Source organism: Oncorhynchus clarkii, chromosome 27 (genome assembly GCF_045791955.1).
Source record: "Oncorhynchus clarkii lewisi isolate Uvic-CL-2024 chromosome 27, UVic_Ocla_1.0, whole genome shotgun sequence".
Lineage (NCBI taxonomy): Eukaryota > Metazoa > Chordata > Actinopteri > Salmoniformes > Salmonidae > Oncorhynchus > Oncorhynchus clarkii.
Genome location: NC_092173.1, coordinates 28,382,542 through 28,407,544, shown reverse-complemented (window position 1 = coordinate 28,407,544; position 25,003 = coordinate 28,382,542). Strand labels below are relative to the sequence as shown.

At 43.6% G+C, this 25,003-nt stretch overlaps 1 protein-coding gene across 13 annotated transcripts in view; it reads left to right on the top strand.

Annotated features, from left to right (window-relative positions):
* Positions 1-20,439, top strand: part of LOC139386420 (eukaryotic translation initiation factor 4 gamma 1-like) — a 70,760-nt gene extending 50,321 nt beyond the window's left edge. For all 13 annotated transcript variants that reach the window (XM_071132010.1, XM_071132009.1, XM_071132006.1 and 10 more), the window contains 20 exons: positions 1,425-1,617; positions 1,953-2,086; positions 2,258-2,395; positions 2,517-2,924; positions 3,139-3,285; positions 3,399-3,632; positions 3,746-3,850; positions 8,170-8,466; positions 8,835-8,958; positions 9,051-9,168; positions 10,458-10,717; positions 10,940-11,061; positions 11,293-11,465; positions 11,641-11,766; positions 11,881-11,962; positions 12,123-12,221; positions 13,795-13,938; positions 16,179-16,260; positions 16,603-16,743; positions 18,993-20,439. In XM_071132010.1, the coding sequence (XP_070988111.1) occupies positions 1,425-1,617; positions 1,953-2,086; positions 2,258-2,395; positions 2,517-2,924; positions 3,139-3,285; positions 3,399-3,632; positions 3,746-3,850; positions 8,170-8,466; positions 8,835-8,958; positions 9,051-9,168; positions 10,458-10,717; positions 10,940-11,061; positions 11,293-11,465; positions 11,641-11,766; positions 11,881-11,962; positions 12,123-12,221; positions 13,795-13,938; positions 16,179-16,260; positions 16,603-16,743; positions 18,993-19,180 (3,315 nt within the window). In that variant the 3' untranslated portion in view covers positions 19,181-20,439. The remainder of the gene's footprint in view (positions 1-1,424; positions 1,618-1,952; positions 2,087-2,257; positions 2,396-2,516; positions 2,925-3,138; positions 3,286-3,398; positions 3,633-3,745; positions 3,851-8,169; positions 8,467-8,834; positions 8,959-9,050; positions 9,169-10,457; positions 10,718-10,939; positions 11,062-11,292; positions 11,466-11,640; positions 11,767-11,880; positions 11,963-12,122; positions 12,222-13,794; positions 13,939-16,178; positions 16,261-16,602; positions 16,744-18,992) is intronic.
* Positions 20,440-25,003: the final 4,564 nt, after the last annotated feature.

The window sequence follows — 25,003 nt, the reverse complement described above, 5'->3', positions numbered from 1 at the left end:
CCAAGCCATCTCATATCAAACACGCCACCCATGCCATCTCATATCAAACACACCACCCATGCCATCTCATATTAAACCCGCCACCCACGCCATCTCATATCAAACACGCCACCACGCCATCTCATATCAAACACGCCACCCACGCCATCTCATATCAAACACCCCACCCACGCCATCTCATATCAAAGACCCCACCCACGCCATCTCATATCAACCACGCCATCTCATATCAAAGACACCACCCACGCCATCTCATATCAAACACGCCATCTCATATCAAACACCCCACCCACGCCATCTCATATCAAACACCCCACCCACGCCATCTCATATCAAACACTCCACCCACGCCATCTCATATCAAACACCCCACCCACGCCATCTCATATCAAACACCCCACCCACACCATCTCATATCAAACACACCATCTCATATCAAACACCCCACCCACGCCATCTCATATCAAACACGCCATCTCATATCAAACACCCCACCCACGCCATCTCATATCAACCACGCCATCTCATATCAAACACCCCACCCACGCCATCTCATATCAAACACGCCATCTCATATCAAACACCCCACCCACGCCATCTCATATCAAACACGCCATCTCATATCAAACACCCCACCCACGCCATCGCATATCAAACACGCCATCTCATATCAAACACACCACCCACGCCATCTCATCAAACACACCACCCACGCCATCTCATATCAAACACCCCACCCACGCCATCTCATATCAAACATACCACCCACGCCATCTCATATCATACATACCACCCACGCCATCTCATATCAAACACACCCACCCACGCCATCTCATATCATACATACCACCCACGCCATCTCATATCAAACACACCACCCACGCCATCTCATATCAAACACACCACCCACGCCATCTCATATCACACACACCACCCACGCCATCTCATGTCACACACACCACCCACGCCATCTCATGTCAAACACACCATCCACGCCATCTCATATCAAAAACACACCACCCACGCCATTCATATCAAACGCCACCCACGCCATCTCATATCAAAGCTTTAAGAATGCCTTTTTACAACTGGCCCATTAAAAACCCAAGAATGAAAACAATGTACACTAACTAATACCCCCATCCCCCTCTCTCTCTGCCCCTCCTCTCTCTCTCTCCCTCAACCCTCTCCTTCTCTCTCCCTCAACTCTCCTCCTCTCTCTCCCTCTCCCCCCCTATCTCCTTCTCTTTCCCTCTCCCATCTCTCCTTCTCTTTCCCTCTCCCATCTCTCCTTCTCTTTCCCTTTCCCCCCTCTCTCTCCTTCTCTTTCCCTCTCCCCCCTCTCTCTCCTTCTCTTTCCCTCTCCCCCCTCTCTCTCCCTTTTTCTCCCTGCCTCTCTTTCTCCCTCTCTCACCCCTCTCCAGGAGCAGGTAGTGGAGAGCACTCCTGAGCCAGAGCAGGCCGCACCCACTTCTGCCTCTGACGCTAAGGAGCCCCGCCCAGCCAACACCCCTGCAGTCGAAGAGGTGGATGAGACGTGGGAGGAGAAGGAGGACAAACTGGATGCAGAGAATATCGAACCCAAGCCAGAGGATCTGAAGTACCAGTACAAAGAGGGTGGGTTCTGAACCTTGGCCCGGAGATGCCCTATAACATTTCTATACTTGAAATGTTATCCTCTTAACGTTATCCTCTACACCTTATCTCACAAGATCTGCGTGTCAGTCAAGTGAGGATGCAAAGTTTCACTTTATTGGAAATGCTTTGTCAGAGCACGAGTCATAAAGTCCCATTTGACGTCAATCTATGATTTTTAGAAGTGAAACGGAGTAATACACAGTTCAGATGACAGACTATATACCCCAACTCTACCAACCTAAACCCTGAACACTATACTGATGAAAACTCACATAAATGTGATTCATCTATAATTCCTTGTTCCTCTCCATCAGAACTATGTAGGCCTATAGACCCAGAGGAGAAGAAGAGGTATGACAGGGACTTCCTGCTGGGCTTCCAGTTCATCAGTGCCGCCATGTCCAAGCCTGAGGGCCTGCCTCAGATCAGTGACGTGGTGCTGGACAAGGTACAGTACAACACTCTGTCCCCTGCTGGACTGGAGGAACCACTGCACGGTCCATTCGAGAATATATATATTTTTCTTCAGATAGACCACTTTATTTACCAGTTATTTTGTCTTTCTTTGTGTCTGTCATTCTTTCTCTTCTGTCCTTGTTCGGTCATTCTTTCTCTCCAGGCCAATAAGGCCCCTCTCCGCCAGCTGGACCCCAGCCGTTTGCCAGGGATGAACATGGGCCCCGACTTCACACCCTCGTTTGCCAACCTGGGCAGGCCTGGAATGGGAGGAGGTGGAGGTGGCCACAGAGGAGGACCAGTGAGTTATCATGAAAAACTGTCAATCTTCTCAGACTACACTCAGATTCTGAAACTCTGGGGTTATATTTAAAAAATGTTGACTGAATTTCTTTCCTTTTCCCTTCCCTCCTCTCCTTCAGCCCTCTGGTATGGGTGGTGGAGGACCGCGTCGCTCCCAGCAGGGCCAGCGTAAGGAGCCCAGGAGGATCATCAACATCTCTTCGTCTCTGACGGAAGACGTGAAGCTCAACAAGGCTGAGAAGGCCTGGAAGCCCGCTGTCAAGAAGGCTACCAGTGGGCAAGCTACTCCTGAGGAGGAGAGCGACGACTCGGAACAGGCCAAGACCCAGGAGCTGTTCAAGAGGGTCCGTAGTATCCTGAACAAGCTGACCCCTCAGATGTTCCAACAGCTGATGAAGCAGGTCACAGAGCTGACCATCGATACAGAGGAGAGGCTGAAGGGAGTGATAGATCTGATCTTTGAGAAGGCCATCTCTGAACCCAACTTCTCCGTGGCCTACGCCAACATGTGCCGCTGCCTTATTGGGGTGAGTGACTCTGAAGGGTGTGTGTCTGTTTGTGTGTACATCTAGTGTGCTGGTCTTGGTTCGTTGCTGACCTCTGTTCTGTGCCACGTTTCTGAGTGGTGCCATTACACACTCATGACGTCTCCTCTCACGTTCCCTCTTATGCATTATGTGACGTCTGCAAAGCTTTCCAACCGTGGCCTAAATGTTTGTGTTTTTCTGTTCCTCTCGTCAGCTCAAAGTCCCCACCACAGACAAGCCGGGAGTCACTGTGAATTTCCGCAAGCTGCTTCTGAACCGCTGTCAGAAGGAGTTTGAGAAGGACAAGGACGATGATGTCATCTTTGAGAAGAAGCAGAAAGAGCTGGACGCTGCAGCCACGGTACGAGCTGTGCTCTCAGTGACCAATTAAAATGTCCTTCACACACACTTGGTTTTGGTTTCTGTATGCATCAGTTGACCATCTGTCTGATATGCCTCACTTCCTGTCTGAAGGAGGAGAAGGATCGCCTGAAGGCAGAGCTGGAGGAGGCCAAAGACAAGGCACGGCGGCGGTCGCTAGGCAACATCAAGTTCATTGGTGAGCTATTCAAGCTGAAGATGCTGACGGAGGCCATCATGCACGACTGCATCGTCAAGCTGCTGAAGAACCACGATGAGGAGTCACTAGAGTGCCTCTGTAGACTCTTGTCAACTATAGGGAAGGACCTGGACTTTGAAAAGGCAAAGGTAACGCTGAACCAGTGTCACTAACAGACCACATCGTTTAGAACACTTATGCCAAATTATTTCTGAGAATCAGATTTACATACACACTAACCTGCCTGACTCTCTTTCTGTAGCCACGTATGGACCAGTACTTTGCCCAAATGGACAAGATCATCAAGGAGAAGAAGACATCGTCCAGAATCCGCTTCATGCTGCAGGACGTACTGGACCTCAGGAGGGTAATATCTCGTAACACACACACACACCACCCACCAGTGTCTGGGGAATGCTTTAGCCCCCTCACCTAAACCTTTTGGTAATCTCTAATCTAATCTGACTGACCCTTGTCCTCTGGTTGTTATGTATCCAAGCATATCAGTAAACACTATGGGTCAAACTACCATAGACAGAATATTCTCCCCTAACCCTACATTACCTCTGAATTTACCCATGACCCCAAATCACCTCTGACCCCTCATGTCCTTTACAAGCCCTCTATATGCATGCAGGTGTAGTGTATAATAGTGGGTTGTGTTGTTTTGTGTGTTGGCGTTTTACTGGCCCATAGACACCCTCACTAGTCTGTGTGGGTGTCGAGGGTTCTGAAGTGGGCTCAGAGGGAGACAAGGTCAGATCTTTAATACAGGGAGGCTCCCCAGCTGGGCCCTTGGTGCCATAAACTGAGACTGGAGTCAGTCTGCACCCTGCAGCCATTCCCTTCTCTCCAAGCCATTGTAAACGACTCTCTCCTCTCCATGTCATTCACCATCTAGATGTTTACCTCCCTTCCAAATGGATGTGTCCCTTGATGTTCACATAAACTACTTATCCATGCCTAGTAGGCTTGGGCAGTATCCAGATTGTCCTACCTTCATAATGACCGAGTGCCATACTGGGATATTCGGTAATACCTGTGCTGAACACAAGGGGCACTATTTTCAATCCAAAGGTTAGCAATGCTAACAAGTACATGTAAAATATAACAAACGCATGCAAACATTTTATACAGTCTCTTGACAAACTTTGCAGGACAGACATCCCACTCATAAAGTTATACAAGTAACTCAAAAATGTTAGTCTGCTGCACACGCAAAATAAATATTAAACGGAAGGGATTCTCTGCTGTTACCAAGAGGAGCTTAATTGCAAGAAGCTAACCACTTAGCTAGATAACTTGGTACTAAGTTAGCAAACCAAATACACAACTGCAGAGCATTTAGCACATTTTAGACGGTTAACTTAATAGTTCTAAGATATTTAGTTGTGAATTCCATACTATAACAAGATCACCTGGCGCGGGCTGCAGTTAATCCCAAGACTACCGGTAAAGCTTCGCAATGAAATAACAAGGTCCGCGTTATCTCCTAAATTGCACAAGTTGACTGCAGGTATTTACTTAAGTAGCTACAAATATTCAAATTATTAAAAAATAATGTCAAATAAATAGTTTGTGGTATTGACAGTGTTGAAAAACCTCCCGTGGGTATTTCCAAATAGCCTGGTATACAGCCCAAGCCTCATGCCTATGCCCCATTCCCTAAGTTTTCAGTGATTCACAAACTCACATTTCTTACTTTATTTGAAAACGACTAGTTACTAAGGACATACAGGTGGATCTGTAGCCTAGGCCTCTATGGTTTCCCGTAATGCAGTTTACCAGAAAAAATAAAAGCTGGACTGTTCCACTTGAACTAGTTTAGTATCCAGTGACTTTTCTGAGAAAATGTTTGCAGAGCCTGTGTGTTTGTGTGTCTGTTCGACAGTGACTCGCAGTATGGGGAGAGCAGTGATGTGGTGTTACACTGGATCCTGTATCCTCACTAATGTCTTCTCCCTGTACAACACAGATCATGTAGGTGTGTGTGAGGAGGCTTCCTACATGTTCAGACAGGGTTCCAACATGTGCACCACATAACTACGTTATAGGATCTCTATGGTTCCACCCCCAGTAAGTGTCTTACCAAAGCAGCAGTCGGGATGTTTCACAAGAGCTGATCAGCTGCACTCAGTCAGAACACTGGCCCCTGCTGTTTACTGGGAAAACACTCTAGTTTCAGTTTCCATTCTCTGGAAAAGCTGACAACGGTGTCAAGTTAGGGCAAGGCATCTCTCCCGCTCTTTCTGTAGCCTGGTTGTCACCCATTTATGTCTTAGTTTATTGACTAAAAAACCTTTGCCTGGAAAGATATGGAGTGTTAAGAGTACGCCACACTCTTCCATCTAACTCCAATCCTCAGTTAAAGTATATTACTGTTCTCACTCTAGGTCTCACCCCATTTAGTCGACTGGTCCATTGTTTGGTTGATAATATTACTGTTCTCACTCTAGGGCTCACCCCATTTAGTCGACTGGTCCATTGTTTGGTTGATAATATTACTGTTCTCACTCTAGGGCTCACCCCATTTAGTCGACTGGTCCATTGTTTGGTTGATAATATTACTGTTCTCACTCTAGGGCTCACCCCATTTAGTCGACTGGTCCATTGTTTGGTTGATAATATTACTGTTCTCACTCTAGGGCTCACCCCATTTAGTCGACTGGTCCATTGTTTGGTCGACCCAGATTTCTTTAGTCGAGCAGTCGCAATACATTTTTTACAGGGTGTGCAAGACACCGGTCTGATTCACTCCGGTCTCAGTGGACTAATCCATTGCAGAGGCCACGGAATGGCACAGTCCATCACTCTGAGACATGTGATACTAAATTGTATATGGTTATAGTATGTAAAAAAAAAACAATATAAAATTGAGTATGTAAAAATGAAATAATATCTATTTTATAACATGAGGTTTATCCTTCGTTGGATACAGTCGCTGCCCGCGGTTATGAAACATACTCTTCAGTGCGCCCTAGAATGGTTGCCTTTCCCTATGTTGCTATCTGCATAATAGCAAAGTTGACCGGCATATTGGGATTGAGAACATTGGCGGAAGCAGCAGCAACAGAAACGAAACAGCCGTTGCCTTAGCCTAATTGTCTAAGAGAATTCAGCAGAGAGGAAACCCCAACTTAATTGGATCTATAATCAATAGCCTAACTGTTAAATGTGCCTGGCTTTATAAATCATCCTTATATATATATATATATATATATCTTCAGAAATAAGTCAGGTCCTGCTTCTGTTGCCTGTTAGAGTGTTTGTTTATAGCCTACTGATTCCATGAGCACCAAGCTTAATGCAACAGCAAAATGGTGGATAAAGCCATTTTTAAGCTTTGCTCTGCTGTAATGAAGGCTTTATATGTGTTTTTCCGTTAGAACAGACTGGTATTACTTCTAATTTATTTAGTGTTTACACTGTTCCAAACAGGAGAAAAATAATATTGTGATCTAACACCACCTGTTTGTCACATAATATGTACGCAGCTCTCACTCGTATACCCTCATTTTTCTTGATCTCCTTATTGTTATTATGATCATCATTATAATTAGTAGGCTTTGTATAAGTATCCTTGTCGAGCTGTCGGCCTAAGACCGTGTCCTGTTTTGTCTTAAAACCGTAACTAACTTGGGCTACTGTATCAATCAATCGATCAATTATTCATTTGTTCATGCCATCACATAGCATACCCCAACTTCATGCTTTAAAATGCAATCAAGCATTTTAGTTTTAAAATTAAATAACAAAGGGAGCTTTGAGTAATTAGCCTAAACAATAAATACATCGCAATTCACGAATCCATGCAACTGTTTTTAGTCTGCTATAATCAAGGCTTTATATATTTTATTTCTCGTTAGAACAGACTCTTTGGTACACTTATTTATTTGGTGTTTACACTTCCAAATTGTTTGTTTTTTTAATCATTTAACAGCAACTGTTTGGCACACAATAGTCACACAACGCTTGCTCCTATACCCTATACTTTTTCCATATCTACTCTTTATCTAGATCTCCAGTAGTTTCCATAACTAAGTCAAATGTCTTCCACAGATCTGACTTCCCCTTTCCCTCCTGAACAACCAGTAAACATTTGCACATTGCTTTTTCACATCCTCCTCATCCATTTTGCTGTCACATGTTACTGTGTTTGGAGTTTGTTATAACCAATATATTGATGTGATTATTATGGGCTATAGGTCAGGCCCTACTGGTCACATGCATGCGATGCTTACATGTTTTACAAGGGTTGAGGGAATAGGAAATGTTTTTCCTAAACAAATTAGGGATTTCGGTAACATAACTTTTCAGTCAGAAACGAGTAAGAAACTAAATGGACAGCCCAATAAACACTTCCTGTGCTGTGGTGCCTTTTCAATACAGTAGGGAGGAGAGCGAGACAACGTGCGCCAGTCACACAGGCACTCACTGTCATTTTGTTGTAACTGTGTGACCATCGGGCTCTTTCTTGTCTCATTTGTCTCTTAATTATTTAATCAAACAGTGTGCTTAAAGCATCAGACAAGCTCCGTGCATATATAGTTGGTTTTATTCAAACACATAGGGTGTGTCTGCCTATATATTGAAAAATCAATTGGTCGAAAGAACAGGACGTCTCTGTCGACCAAGATTTTTTTTAGTTGTGGACAGCCCTAACTCACTCCCTGCCTCCCCTCCCAGAACACGTGGGTCCCCAGGAGAGGAGAGCAGGGCCCCAAGACCATAGACCAGATCCACAAGGATGCTGAGCTGGAGGAGCACAGGGAGGTTCTCAAGGTGCAGCAGCAACTCCTCAACCAGAACACCCGAGGAGGAGTTGGAGGACGTGGTGGTGGAGGAAGAGATCAGGGGAGCCGCGGGGGCCAACACCCCCAGACGGGCCAAAGGAGTCAGCCCCAGGACGAGGGCTGGAACACAGTTCCCATCTCCACCAAGAGCAGACCCATCGACACCAGCCGACTCAGCAAGATCACTAAGGTCAGTGATACATTATACTGTGGATTCTCAGCCACGTACCGTGGACCCATACTCAGTTTGGACTGAAATACTCCAACCCCCTCTACTTGCAGTCTAGCATCCACCTCCTTAACCTTCAACCCCATTGTAAAGTTCTATCAGCCCTGCCATTCCCAACTGAAACACCAAACCCACTCACTCTGTAGTCTGGCACACACCAATTAACCTTTAACCTCCATTTAGAGTTATTACCATACTATTCCTGACTCCTCACTTATATAACTCAAAACTTCAGACCTTTTTCAGATCTCAAGATGTTTTGCCCCCAACAATCCTGCAAGTCTTCTTTCCTCAACAGTAATGTTTCTAACCTCTCCTTCTCTCTGCAGCCCGGGGCTTTGGACTTCAACAACCAGCTGCTGGCGCCCCAGCTCGGGGGTAAGGGCATGTGGGGCAGCTGGGGCAAGGGCAGCAGTGGAGGCACCACCGGAGCCAAACCCGCTGGTGAAGCCAGTAAGTCCTCTTACCAGTACAACCACCATTGTGAAATATCTACTCTTAGGCTCTTCAAAAATTCAGTGTTTGTGTTCTCTGTGTGTTCATAGCCCCAGAGTCAGGAGGCCGCCCAGCCACTAGCACCCTCAACAGGTTCTCAGCATTGCAGCCACAGCAGCCCTCCTCCTCAGGGCCCTCACATGACTCGGACAGAAGAGTTCCTCAGAGGTCAGCAGCACTGGGACGTTACAAAAGACTACATCTGTCCTTTACATATAGTGCCTTCCGAAAGACTTCAGACCCCTTGTCTTTTTCCACATTTTGTTACAGCCACATTCTAAAATTGATTAAAAATAAATCATCCTCATAATCTACACAAAATACCCCATAATGACTAAGCGAAAACGGGTTTTTAGATTATTTTTTTTGCAAATGTATTAAAAAATAAAAAAGCAGAAATACCCTTTTTACATAAGTATTCAGACTCTTTGCTATGAGAACCTACCAGAAGGACAACCATCTCTGCAGCACATCACCAATCAGGCTTTTATGGTAGTGGCTAGGCGGAATCCACTCATCAGTAAAAGGCACATGACAGCCCGCTTGGAGTTTGCCAAAAGGCACCTACTCTCAGACCGTGAGAAACAACATTTTCTGGTCTGATGAAACCAAGATTGAACTCTTTGGGCTGAATGCCAAGTGTCACGTCTGGAGGAAACCTGGCACCATCCCTACGGTGAAGCATGGTAGTGGCAGCATCATGCTGTGGGGATGGCAGGGCAGGGACTGGGAGACTAGTCAGGATCGAGGGAAAGATGAACAGAGCAAAGTACAGAGATCCTTGATGAAAACCTGCTCCAGTGCGCTCAGCACCACAGACTGGGATGAAGGTATACCTTCCAACAGGACAACAACCCTAAGCACACAGCCAAGACAACGCAGGAGTGGCTTCGAGACAAGTCTCTGACTGTCCTTGAGTGGCCCAGCCAGAGCCCGGACTTGAACCCGATCGAACATCTCTGGAGAGACCTGAAGATAGCTGAGCAGCAACGCTCCCCATCGAACCTGAAAGATCTTGAGAGGATCTGAGAGAAGAATGGGAGAAAATCCCAAAATACAGGTGTGCAAGCTTGTAGCGTCATACCCAAGTAGACGCGAGGCTGCCAAAGGTGCTTTAACAAAGTACTGAGTAAAAGTTCTGAATACTTGTGTAAATGTGATATTTCAGTTTTATATTTTTAATAAATTAGCAAACATTTCTGAACTGTTTTTGCTTCATCATTATGGGGTATTGTGTGTAAAAAAACAACAACAATTAAATAAACTTTAGAATAAGGCTGTAATGTAACAAAATGTGGAAAAAGTCAAGGGGTCTTAATATTATCCAAAGGCACTGGTTTGAATATGGAACATCACTGCTACTACAGGGCAGAATGTTTATGATTGGTTCAGATTAATTAAGGTAATCTTGTGACTCTTTGCATCTACCCCCTCCCCCTGCCCATATACACAAACAGGAACAGCTCGAGCCGGGACCGTGGCAGTGACAGATTCGAGCGTCATGACCGTGGCAGCAACGACCGCTTCGACAGGCGGGATGACCGGCGAGACGACCGGGACAGGAACCGGCCCCCGGTCACGAAGCGGAGCTTTAGCAGGGAGACGGAGGAGCACAGCAGAGAGAGGGAGCACCGCGGCCCTGCTGATCCTGTACGCCGTGTAGCCAGCATGACCGATGACCGGAGCAGCAGAGACCGAGCCAGGAGCAAAGACGATGGTACGAAACAAAGAATACACACAGCATACTTTCTGTCAGGCTTTACGGTACTGCTGGCAGGAGTGACCAGGAGTTTTAAAGGGATGGGGAAAGGCAGTTAACATAGTTGGTGCTATGTTAACCAATTCAGGGACCTTTACGGGGAATTTGCAATGTTTTTAAAGGCAAGGATTTCTCAGGGAGACATTTGTATGTGACTTTCTCTCTCTGTTTGGGCCACAGTGAAGAGGGAAGCTGCTCTGACCCCCCCTCCTGCCCAGAACAAACCTGCCTTGAGTGAAGAAATGCTGGAAAAGAAGTCCACAGCTATCATAGAGGAGTACCTACACATCAACGACATGAAGGTACATCACACTTATACCCATGCAGATCATTGGAGAGACCTACATATCAACCACACACAGATGTGATACATACTGTAGCTAGTTGGCCACATGGTGGTAATTGAAAATGGCTTTCCATGTAAATGATGTACAACAAAACAGGTTATTTTGATGTTTTTATTATTGAAACACTGCCCTACTTTAGAGGACTAAAACTAACCTTTGAATCCTGTTTCCCCTCCTGCGCTGTAGGAGGCGCTGCAGTGTGTAGTGGAGATGAACAGCACCCCGCTGCTCTTTGTGTTTGTACGGAGTGGTCTAGAGTCCACTCTGGAGCGCAGCCCCATCGTCAGAGAACGCATGGGCCTGCTGCTGCACCAGCTGTACAAGGCAGGGACCCTGCCCAGAGAGCAGTACTACAGAGGGTCAGTCACCTCAGAGAGAGTTTGTGTTTTCTGCCCGTGGAACAGCACTATACACAAATGAGTTGTGAAACATTGAATATGTGGAAAAGGTTATAGTGGATCACTAGTATATTGACCTTTTTCTTTTCTAGATAGTCTATCTGATAAATCTGAGTGATTTGGTGTGTGTCAATAGGCTTCAAGAGATACTGGAGGTGGCGGAGGACATGGCCATAGACGTCCCCCACATCTGGCTCTACCTGGCTGAGCTTATCACCCCTATGCTTCACGAAGGAGGCATCCCCATGGGACAGCTCTTCAAGTCAGTCCCAGGCTTCATTCTAGGCCTCTAATAATAATAACTATATTTAATCAGTCAGTATCCTCTATATTAAGATGTGACCTACTGACCCTTTTTTGACCTATGACCCTGTAGGGAGATATCCAAGCCCCTGGTTCCTCAGGGGACGGCTGGAGTTCTGCTGGTCCATATCCTCACCTTACTCTGCAAAGGAATGGTATGTTCTCTCTCTACCCAACCTGTGAAGGAGATCGTGCTTTATGTTTTCATATCTGTCCAGACGTCTAGAAGACCTTTTGATGTTTGAATTCTATGCAAATGTCATGTTTGTGGATCCAAAGTGTTTTTAATGGAACCACCTGTATCTGCTACCTCAGAGCCATAAAAAGTCAGGCGCCATGTGGAGGGAGGCGGGGCTTAGCTGGAAAGACTTTCTGCCTGAGGACGAGGACGTCAACAAGTTTGTGACAGAAAAGGTAAGAGGTCGGAGGTCATGACCCTGTAGGGGTTGAAAGCAGATTCACCATATAGTATTGCCCCTTTTTGAACGAAGAGACAAATATGAAATAATAGTCAATTATTGAAGGTGGACTCAGCTAAATTACTTTGCCACGAGCAGCACTGCAGATATCGAGATAAGCAAGATACAGTCACAGTATTTGTGCATGTGCACGGATTCGCTTCACGCTCTTCCAGCCAGGGGACCAAAACAGCTGAGGTTGAGCCTCACTTTAGTTGCTGAAATTGACCCACTGCTGTTTACTTTGCATCTACCTCATATTGCTGAGGCTACCTTTAGATCAATCTATCAAATTGCAATCAATTGTGTTTATAGTTTTACTTGCATCAACAGTTGTCCCAAGGTGCTTTAACTTCTTAGTGATCCATTCTCGTGCCAATCCGATTTGACAACACCCAGTGAAATAGCATAACTCATACAAGTGTTATACATCGGTTTAAAGATGTATTTCTTGTTAATCCAGCCACAGTGTCGGATTTCAAAAAGGCTTTACGGCGAAAGCTAACCATGCTATTATCTGAGGACAGCACCCCATCTAACAAACACATGAAAATCACTTTTCAACCCGCCAGGCGCGACACAAGTCAGAAATAACGATATAATTCATGCCTTACCTTTGAAGATCTTCTGTTGGCACTCCAATATGTCCATTAAACATCACAAATGGTCCTTTTGTTCGATAAATTCTGTCGTTATATTTCCAAAATGTCAATTATTTGGCGCGCAACATGACTACAAAGTATCTAATATAGTTATCTGTAAACTTGATCCAAACAACTTTCCTAATCCAACTTTAGGTATTTTTAAATATAAATCATCTATAAAATTTAAGACGGGATAAACTGTGTTCAATACCGAACGAAAACAAAGTGGAGCGGGCTTTCAGGTCGGCCGCCCCAACCACAACAGTACACTAGACTCGACCCTCGTTCTGAACAGCCCTACTTCTTCATTTCTCAAAGGAAAAACATTTCCATAAAGACTGTTGACATCTAGTGGAAGCGATAGGAACTGCAAGTAAGGGCCTAGATCCCCATAGAAAACCCATTGAAAAGAAAGTGACCTCAAACAATTATTTTCCTGGGTGGTTTGTCCTCTGGGTTTTGCCTGCCAAATAAGTTATGTTATACTCACAGATATAATTTTAAGTTTTAAAAACCTTCGTGTTTTCTATCCTAATCTACCAATCTATATGCATATCCTAGCTTCTGGGCCTGAGTTTACTTTGGGCACACTTTTTATCCGTATGTGAAAATAGTGCCCCCTAGTCTTAAGAAGTTTTAAGGGCTTTCCAGACAGGAAGCGGCAGCAGAGTTGCCCGTTGATTTTCAATGGAGCTAAAGCGACATTATCCTAGGCGGAGCGATCTGCGGTGCTCGTGCACTTGAAAGCTACTCAGCCGAAGCAGAGAAAATGGGAATCTGCTCTATTTTGGCAAACTTTCCGCCTCATCACTTCCTGTCTGGAAAGCCCTTAACAGTAATGATGGGAAGTTTCACTCTCTTGCTGTGTGTTTCCTCTGAATGCAGAATGTGGAGTTCACCCTGGGAGGAGGAGATGATGAGACAGAGAAGAGCAGAAAGAAAGAGCTGAGCTCAGAGGAGCTGAACAAACAGCTGGACAGACTCATACAGGACAAGGCTGACAACCAGAGGATTTATGATTGGGTCGAGGTATGACGAGGGAGAGTGTGTCCACTCACCCAATTAATATTTCGGTTTGCTTTTGTTAACAGTGCATTCGGAAAGTATTCAGACCCCCCTTATTCTAAAATGTATTAAATAGTTTGCCCCTTCAATCTACACACAATACCCCATAATGACAAAGAACATAAATATTTGTTGCACATTCAATGTAAAATGTATTCAATATCACTTTTACATACAGAACCAGTCAAAGGTTTGGACACACCGACTCATTCAAGTTTTTTAAATATATTTTTTTGTACTATTTCCTACGTTGTAGAATAATAGTGAAGACATCAAAACTATGAATTAACAGATATGGAATCATGTAGTAAGCAAAAAAGTGTTGAACAAATTATTATGTATTTTATATTTGAGATTCTTCAAAGTAGCCACCCTTTGCCATTATGAAAGCTTTGCACACTCTTTGCATTCTCTTTCCCAGCTTCATGAGGTAGTCACCTGGAATGCATTTAAATTAACAGGTGTGCCTTTTTAAAAGCTACTTGGTGGAATTTCTTTCTTTACTTAATGCGTTTGAGCCAATCAGCCCTATTTGGTAAACGACCAAGTCCACATTATGGCAAGAACAGCTCAAATAAGCAAAGAGAAACGACAGTCCATCATTACTTTAAGACATGAAGGTCAGTCAATACGGAAAATGTCAAGAAATGTATACGTTTCTTCAAGTGCAGTCGCATAAACCATCTTGCTCTCGTGATGACCGCCACAGGAAAGGAAAACCAGATTTACCTCTGCCTTTGTGAGACATGGAGTAGGTGAACAGATGATCTCAGCATGTGTGGTTCCCATCGTGAAGCATGTAGGAGGAGGTGTGATGGTGCTTTACTGATGACACACAGTGATTTATTTTGAATTCAAGGCACACTTAACCAGCATGGCTGCCACAGGACTCTGCAGCGATACTGAATCCCATCTGGATTCCGCTTGGTGGGACTACCATTTGTTTTTCAACAGGACAATGACCCAACACACCTCCAGACTGTGTAAGGGCTATTTGACCAAGAAGGAGAGTGATGGAGTGCTGCATCAGATGACCTGGCCTCCACCATCCCCTGAATTTAACCCAATTGAGATGATTTGGGATGAGTTGGGCTGTGGAGTGAATGAAAAGCAGCCAACAAGTGCTCAGCATATGTGGGATTCCTTCAAGACTGTTGGAAACGCATTCCAGATGAAGCTGGTTGAGAGAATGCCTAGCATGTGCAAAGCTGTCAAGGCAATGGGTGGCTACTTTGAAGAATCTCAAATATAAAATATTTTTAATTGTTTAACACTTTATTTTTTTATTACTACATGATTCCACGTGTGTTATTTCATAGTTTTAATGTCTTCACTATTATTCAAAAACTATTTTCCTTAAAAATATAGAAAAACCCTTGAATGAGTCGATGTGTCCAAACTTTTGACTGGTACTGTAAGTATTAAGCACCTTTGGCAGCGATTACAGCCTCAAGTCTTCTTGGGTATGACGCTACAAGCTTAGCACACACGTATTTGGGAAGTTTCTCCCATTCTTCTCTGCAGATCCTCTCAGTGCTCTGTCAGGTTGGATGGGGAGTGTCGCTGCTCAGCTATCTGGGGTCTATCCAGAGACGTTCGAGTCTTGGTGGTTCCAAACTTCTTCCATTTAAGAATGATGGAGGCCATTGTGTTCTTGGGGAGTAATCAATGCTGCAGAAACGTTTTGGTAAACTTCCGGATCTGTGCCTCGACACAATCCTGTGTCGAGGCACAGGACAATGGACAATTCCTTCGACCTCATGGCTTGGATTTTGCTGTGGGACCTTATATAGACAGGTGTGTGCCTTTCCAAATCATGTCCCGTCAATTGAATTTACCACAGTTGGACTCAAATCAAGTTGTAGAAACATCTCAAGGATGATCAATGGAAACAGGATGCACCTGAGCTCAATTTGAGTCTCATAGCAAAGGTCTGAATACTTATGTAAATAAGGTATTTCTGTTTTTGCTTCGTTGTTATGGGGTATTGTGTGTAGATTGCTATATATATATATATATATATATATATAAAATCCATTTTAGAATAAGGCTGTAACGTAACAAAATAATGATAACGGAAAGGGGTCTGAATACTTTCTGAGTGCACTGTATATATATATCCCCATTAGTCCTATTGGTCCTTGTTGTATATCCCACTGCTCAATCCCACTGATATGTGTTGTGACTGTGCCTCCCCTCTTTAGGCCAACCTGGACGAGACGCAGATGTCCTCCAACATGTTTGTCAGAGCAGTCATGACATCCATCTGCCAATCAGCCATCATCTGTGAGTTACCCTACCTTTACCTGTCAATCCAACACTGTATCAGGACAAACCTGCACTCTAATACTCTTTTCACCGAACTTAGCAGCTCTGTACCGATGCATGGTTGCTTTAACCGTGCTGGAACGGACCATGTAGAAATAATATATCCGAGCCAACACATTATGGCTCAGATCACTCCAAAAGTAATCATGATAATGTGGCTGGTGACACTTTGCTTCTTGAAAGTCCAATATCTTGAAAACATGACTGCTGACATGCAAAACATTTTGGGACTGTATCAATAGTGGACTAATGTAAAAAATACCAAAAGGTAGTTTTTGACCCCTCCCCCGTTGCCTGCAGGTGAGAACCCTTACAAGTTGGATGCGAAGGTGATCACCCGGAGGGCCAAGCTGCTCCACAAGTACCTGAAGGATGAGCAGAAGGAGCTGCAGGCTCTCTACGCCTTGCAGGCCCTCATGGTGGAGATGGAGCAGCCTGCCAGTGAGTGAGATACAGAATGACTTCAGTCACTTTCCTCTCTGTTTCCCTATGTGTCAAGTCTGGCATTTTTTTTTGTAATGCACCCGATATGACATTTTTGACTGATACCGATATTTTCCTTGCCCCAAAAAAAACAGTACCGATATTGAACATTTTACTGGCCTTTTAAGCACTCTAGTACAGTTAAATAGTTAACACACAATGAACGCAGTAGTCTAAGGCACTGCATCTCAGTGCAAGAGGTGTCATTACAGTCCCTGGTTCGAATCCAGGCTGTATCACATCCAGCCGTGATTGGGAGTCCCATAGGGCGGCGCACAAGTGGCCCAGCGTCGTCCAGGCCGTCATTGTAAGTAAAAATTTGTTCTTACCTGACTTGACTAGTTAAAGGTTACACACACGCACACACACACACACACCACACTGATCAAAAAGTTATTTTGTTGACATTTACCTGTGTCCCCATTGCCAGTAAAACATAATCAAACCTATTTCAGTCACTTACTTGCAGGGCTGTTTCGTTGTTCATTTGTTCAGTCCTGTCACTCTCAACCAGGATTTCTATGGAACGCCGTTTGCGTGTCAAAAAAAGATACACTTCAAATAACACTATTTGACCAATCAGGACCTGAATATGACTGCACGTCACATAATAATTTAATGCGTTCATACATTTTTTACACGGTTATTACACATTGATTACGCGCACACGTATTTCATGTCACAACAATTCATCGATACGTATGCTATGATGCTGGTAAAGTTGTCTCGCACACCTACAGGGCTGGTATTTTTTTTTTAAGCGAGCTAGCTCATGGATGCAAACAATGTTCTTCCCCAAAAATGACAAAAACTAGGTGTCATCATCTAAAATAACCCTAATTTATAAAACAGTTCTTATTTGATTAATGATGGTCGGACCCATCTATGTGAAGCTAGCCACAATAAGGATTCGCCACAATAGTGGACTTTGCGGTTAGCCTTCAAAATAAAAGTATGGCATAATTCTACTATTTGTCTTTTGCATTACTGTCAATGATACACTTTTATTTTGAAGGCAAACAGCAAATTCCACTATTGTGCCTAATCCTTATTGTGGCTAGCTTCACAACACATACCCCCAGTTTGTGAGCCTCACTAGCCAGATGAAGCTAACTGGCTACTTATTACATTAGCTTTGGGCAACAGGGTTAAGTAGCTGGCTAGCTATTTATTTTCATGAACTGAAGTTCAATTTCAACAGGCAAACAACAAGTCCCTACCTAGCTAATACTTACTCACAAGGATTCCTAAATCATTGCTAAGAATAATGAAAATGACTGCAGTTTCTACAGGTCATTGTTTTCATGCTGGTTGTTTTGGTGCAATCTAGGTACCAAGCTAAAGCTAGCTACCCCAGAAGTTGCAGTCAAACAAATTATGCTTTATTACCGACGCGGTATTGTAAACACGTCGTTTGTGACCGGTGTTTGCTTATTTTCAGACATTTTTGTACAGCTTTGACAGTGCTACTTTCTTTTTTAACACGCAAAGACCCAAACGGAGTTCCAAAGTATGTATGTTGTGAAGCTAACAACAGTGACGCTATTACTGTGTAACTCCGGTAGGGCAACATCTGAAAAATAGCGCACTTGGTAGTGCGTACCGGTGGTCGACGAAAGCCAACATCACCCACGACAGAGAACGGTTGATTGTCATGTGCAATGAATTCCATTATCTTGGCTTTAATGGATTTATTCTTTGAGTTGTCTCGCTGAAGTTATCTTACTCTTTCAAATGACTGCTCAACTTGTTGACTGCGTGATCCACACAGCAGACATTGTGGGCTAGGTTAGGAATGCTGTGTTGCACGTGCAGTGAAAACATTTTATGTGGAGTCATTACGTCATGTACCTATGGTATATCGGCTGCACTATGCCAGCTTTGACATAGTTTTTTACATCGGTGTTAAACAAGACATCGAGCCCATACCGATGTTGGCATTTTTAGCTAATATCGGTCGATTCTGAGATATTCACCGATATATCGTGCATCCCGTTTTTTTGTTAACATGCTGAAGACTCAGATTTGTCCTGTGTTTGTCTCATAATGTTAGCCTTTTTCTTTCTTTTTTCCCATAGGGGTTATTTGACCGAGGGGTGTGGTTGACCAATTTGTATCCTAGATGTTATTTTTGTGCACATTGTGTATTGAAATCCTGTCTCCCTCTGCTTACATTATTGACATGCTCTCTTCCTCCTTTCTTGTAGACCTGCTGCGGATGTTCTTTGACACGCTGTACGATGAGGACGTGATCAAAGAGGAGGCCTTCAGCAAGTGGGAGTCCAGCAAGGACCCCGCCGAGATGCAGGGTAAGGGTGTGGCCCTGAAGTCCGTCACCGCCTTCTTCACCTGGCTCCGTGAGGCCGAGGACGAGGAGTCTGACAACAACAGCTAGGACCTGCTCACCAGCGCCCCCTGAACTCTGGGAAGACCTGGAGGAGGAAAAATAACATCCTGTTGATGATGATTCAGGAACACGGGGCTGTTAGAATCAACAAAATCCTTCAGCGTTAAAAAAAAGAGGAAAAAATCAGCGAGGAGATTCTACTACGGATTGAACATGCAATCGTTTTATTTTCTTGGTTTTTGTTTATTTTGCGCTGCCGAATGTCTTTGAACTAAATTGAGAAAGTAATTGCGAGAGCGATATGTGTTACAACAAGCTGTAGGGGTGGCTGTTTCCTTCAGTGTTTTGAGGTTTTATCCCTTGTTTTAAAGGCGTCATGTTGCCGTAGCAACACTATTCATGATGTTTAGCAAAACAACAAATTAAATCCCCAACAGACCGAACTAATAAAGGCTGCTCATATATATATTTTTGATTACATCATATATCCTGTTGAATGAGACATGTTGGCCATCATGTTGAATGTATGATTCTACACGACTGTCAGTGATTTAGCTCTTTCTTTTTGAGTTTAGGATGATTGAAGTGTTTCTTTTTTTTAGATAAAAGAAAATATGTATAAAGAAAAGTGGACATGCTGGAGCTCGCTTTCTTTGAACATTACAGTGTGGAGTCTTTGAGACTCCTGTGGACTTCCTGTCTGGTGGAGAGGGACAGTGGGGCAATGGACAATGACCTTTTGCTGCTGGGGGTCACAATGCTTCTTTATGGCCATGCTCGCCAACCCCAATTTGTCCCGTGTTACTTTTTTCCTACACTTCCAAAAACTGTGGGTCTGGAAAGGGAGAACGGGCTTGCAACGATGTGGATTTTTAAAAAGAGAAAATCATAATTCAAACTTGAAAGGTCTATATATAAATCATCTTTAAAGAAGCAATTTCAAAAGAGTATAAAATGACATTCACAGTACGTTTCCTAAGGCTTTTTCTGCTTCCGTTTAGTGGAAATGCATTTCAGGAGAGTTCTGTAATATATTGCTGTTTTGTTTTTCAAAAATAAAAATTCTAATGTTATGCCATGTATTTTTTTTCTGAAACAAAGTGGCAGTTCTCTGTATTTATATTTTTCTCTCCTCAGCTAGCAGGTGCTTGTAATGATCCACCTGAAGTCATTGATTACAATTTAATTGAATATTTTGTAAATACTTTTTTGCTTTACTTTATGAAGTATTTAATTAAGAAAATGAATGCCTCTTTTCATATCTAAAACTGGAAAAGATAATAAAGAACATTGCAAATAAGACACCATTTTAATATATTGATTTTTATCCAGAGGGGAGGACTGACAGCCTACATGTAGTTTCACAGTAATGTCAGATTTTAAACTTTTCCTCCCCACCATGTCCTCTCTGTTGTCCCACACAAAGAAACTGAAAGCCTTTACTCTACTTAATTGTCCTGTGGAATGAGGAAGCCGACTGGGCATTGTGTCAGTCTCACCCAACCAGAACATGGCTATGGGGCTCCGCCGCTGAGAAATTGCATTTGTGTGTTTTCATTGTCTCTGCTTCTAAAGTTCTCCCATCTGCAGAGTTATGTTCTGACTGTTCTCTTTTGTGCAGAAGTTCCATTGTGTAGATCAGGGGTGGAAGAGGTGACTGGACCTTAATCCTACACAACAGATTTGTATAGTCTGACCTCTGTAACAGGTTTGTGATGGTAGTAGCGACGTGTTTCAGGTCCCCTGAACTCTTAACCTATTCCCTTTTTATGTGCAATCTGAGCACTCATCTTAGCCCTAACTACTTATATGGGTTTACCACACTATTTGATCTCCATTTTATCACAAATCAGGCTCCTTTCCACTTTTGTGTTCTGTTTGACTGTGAGGAGTACCTGGTAAATGGGATTGGGCTGTAGTTTTGAATATATTGATAGGTAGAGGTTTTTGAGATTTAGGTTTACTGAACACAATCATTAGAACAGCTACGATGCAACCATTCTCATATCATAGTAATGGGTCTGTCTAATAATCGAGGTGGAAAAGGTGGCAGCCACAGACCAAGTTCCAGAGAGAGCTGAGAGCAAAAGCTGTCTGTAAACAGTGTAACGCCACCACGGGCAACAAGATCACCTCCATACTGCGCTGGGTCAAAGGTGCAGGTACTGTATAGACTCTACACACATCCCATCATGACTGTCCTAAGTAATAAACTCACTCAAACTGCAACCTCCAACTTTGAGCATATCTTGGATGTAACTATGAGCATATATGGGATCTAACTATGAACATATCCTGGATCTATGAGCAAGATTAACACTCAAGTTCTACCCGCTGTGCTTCTGTCGGTCTCTCTTTCTCCCCTTTGCCTACTCATCCCTCTCCCTTCTGGTCTGACCTTATGTCCAGTACTCCCCTCCTCTCAGGTACAGTTGAAGTCGGAAGTTTACATACACTTAGGTTGGAGTAATTAAAACTTGTTTTTCAACCACTCCACAAATTTGTTAACAAACTATAATTTTGGCAAGTCCATTAGGACATCTACCTTGTGCATGACAATTGTTTAGAGACAGATTATTTCACTTATAATTCACTGTATCACAATTCCAGTGGGTCAGAAGTGTACATGCACTAAGTTGACTGTGCCTTTAAACAGCTTGGAGAATTCCAGAAAACGTCATGGCTTTAGAAGCTTCTGGTGGGCTAATTGACATTATTTGAGTCAATTGGAGGTGTACCTGTGGATGTATTTCAAGGCCTACCTTCAAACTCAGTTCCTCTTTGCTTGACATCATGGGAAATCAAAAGAAATCAGCCAAGACCTCAGAAAAAAAATTGTAGACCACAAGTCTAGTTCATCCTTGGGAGCAATTTCCAAATGCCTGAAGGTACCACGTTCATCTGTGCACAAACAATAGTACCCAAGTATAAACACCATGGGACCACGCAGCCGTCATACCGCTCAGGAAGGAGACGCGTTCTGTCTCCTAGAGATGAACTTACTTTGGTGCGAGAAGTGCAAATCAATCCCAGAACAAGAGCAAAGAACCTTGTGAAGATGCTGGAGGAAACAGGTACAAAAGTATCTACAGTAAAACGAGTCCTATATCGACATAACCTGAAAGGCAGCTCAGCAAGGAAGAAGCCACTGCTCCAAAACTGCCATAAAAAAGCCAGACTACGGTTTGCAACTGCACATGGGGACAAAGATCATACTTTTTGGAGAAATGTCATCTGGTCTGATGAAACAAAAATAGAACTGTTTGGCCATAAGGACCATCATTATTACTGTTCCTAGGCCATCATTGAAAATAACAATTTGTTCTTAACTGACTTGCCTAGTTAAATAAAGGTCAAATAAAAAAAATATGTTGGAGGAGAAAGGGGGAGGATTGCAAGCTGAACAACACCATCCCAACCGTGAAGCACGGGGGTGGCAGCATCATGTTGTGGGGGTGCTTTGCTGCAGGAGGGACTGATGCACTTCACAAATTAGATGGCATCCTGAGGTAGGGAAATGATGTGGATCTATTGAAGCAACATCTCAAGACATCAGCCAGGAAGTTAAAGCTTGGTCACAAATGGGTCTTCCAAATGGACAATGACCCCAAGCATACTTTCAAAGTTGTGGCAAAATGGCTTAAGGACAACAAAGTCAAGGTATTGGAGTGGCCATCACAAAGCCCCGACCTCAATTCTATAGAACATTTGTCGGCAGAACTGAAAAAGCGTGTGCGAGCAAGGAGGCATTGACCCAAGTTAAACAATTTAAAGGCAATGCTACCAAATACTAATTGAGTGTATGTAAACTTCTGACCCACTGGGAATGTGATATAAGAAATAAAAGCTGAAATAAATCATTCTCTCGATTATTATTCTGACATTTCACATTCTTAAAATAAAGTGGTGATCCTAACTGAACCAAGACAGGGAATTTTTACTCTGATTAAATGTCAGGAATTGTGAAAAACAGATTAAATGTATTTGGCTAAAATATATGTAAACTTCTGACTTCAACTGTGAATCTGTTGGTTATGTGAAAGCCGACGCAGGTACACCACGCCACGGTTGCTGTGAGTTATGCCCACTATGTGAGCCGGTATTGGTACAGTGACAATGAGTGACGAGGCCAGACAACAGGGCTGTACTGACCTGGTCTACCAGATGGTACATAACATGGTCCATAACATCCCTGACATGGAGACTTACACTGCAGAAGCACCTTTTCATCTTCCTACAACGCACTCAGAAAAGTCTTCCTCGTCACTTAAATTTTCACCTTTTAATTTGATGATCAAAAGGTCTCCTATTGGAATACTTGAATGTTATTTTCTGTGTTAAACAGAAATCCTTCCTACCTTGTCTGTCCCCTTTGATAGGAAATTTTCTGAATGGTAATGAGGAGAGATCCTCCCCGGCAGCTCTATATTTAATCCAGTTTATTCTGTTAACCCTTTGACCACTCCAGATAGTTGACAGCAGAGTTGGCAGCTCTTAGAGACAGACTCCCTTTCTTTAGAAAACATTCAACCTCACACCCTCTTCAATGCACTACCTATGATGATGACATTCAACCTCACACCCTCTTCAATACACTACCGGTGTGTTTCCAAGGGTATGGAAGTCGGCCATAATAACGGCCATCTTTAAATCAGGCGACCCTGCTGACGTGAGTAACTACAGGCCCATTAGTATACTACCTGTGGTGTCAAAGGTTGTTGAAAAGTGTGTAGCAGAACAACTAATTGCCCACCTCAACAACAGCCCCTTCACATTACACTCCATGCAGTTTGGCTTCAGAGCGAAACACTCCACAGAAACGGCCAACTGCTTTCTTCTGGAAAATGTGAAGTCCAAGATGGACAAAGGGGGTGTTGTGGGGGCTGTGTTTCTGGACCTAAGGAAGGCTTTTGATACTGTTAACCATGAGATTCTCATCACAAAATTGTCCAAGTTCAACTTTTCCCCTGATGCCTTGAGATGGATGAAATCATACCTTGAAGGCAGAACTCAGTGTGTCAGAGTGAGCAATGAGCTGTCGCCCACTCGTAGCTATGATGTGGGCGTGCCCCAAGGGTCAATACTGGGGCCCCTCCTGTTCAGCCTGTATATTAATGATCTGCCTTCTGTCTGTACTGGGTCTGAAGTTCAAATGTATGCAGATGATACAGTGATATATGTGCAGGCAAAGAGCAAACAACAAGCTGCACAAGAACTCACTACTGTAATGGTCCAGGTTACAAAGTGGCTCAGTGACTCGTGTTTGCATCTCAATGTGAAAAAAACTGTTTGCATGTTCTTCACAAAGAGGGCAACAGATGCTACTGAGCCAGATGTCTATGTGTCAGGGGAGAAGCTCCAGGTGGTATCCGATTTTAAGTACCTTGGCATCATACTTGATTCCAACCTCTCTTTTAAAAAGCATGTGAAAAAAGTAATTCAAATAACCAAATTCAACCTAGCTAATTTCCGATTTATACGAAATTGTTTGACTACAGAGGTAGCAAAACTGTACTTCGAAACTATGATACTCCCCCACTTAACATACTGCTTGACTAGTTGGGCCCAAGCTTGCTGTACAACATTAAAACCTATTCAGTCTGTCTACAAACAGGCTCTCAAAGTGCTTGATAGGAAGCCCAATAGCCATCATCATTGTCACATTCTTAGAAAGCATGAGCTCTTGAGTTGGGAAAATCTTGTGCAATACACCGACGCATGTCTTGTATTCAAGATCCTTAATGGCCTGGCTCCCCCTCCACTCAATATTTTTGTTAAACAGAAAACCCAGACATATGGCAGCAGATCCACAAGGTCTGCCATGAGAGGTGACTGTATAGTTCCCCTAAGGAAAAGCACCTTTAGTAAATC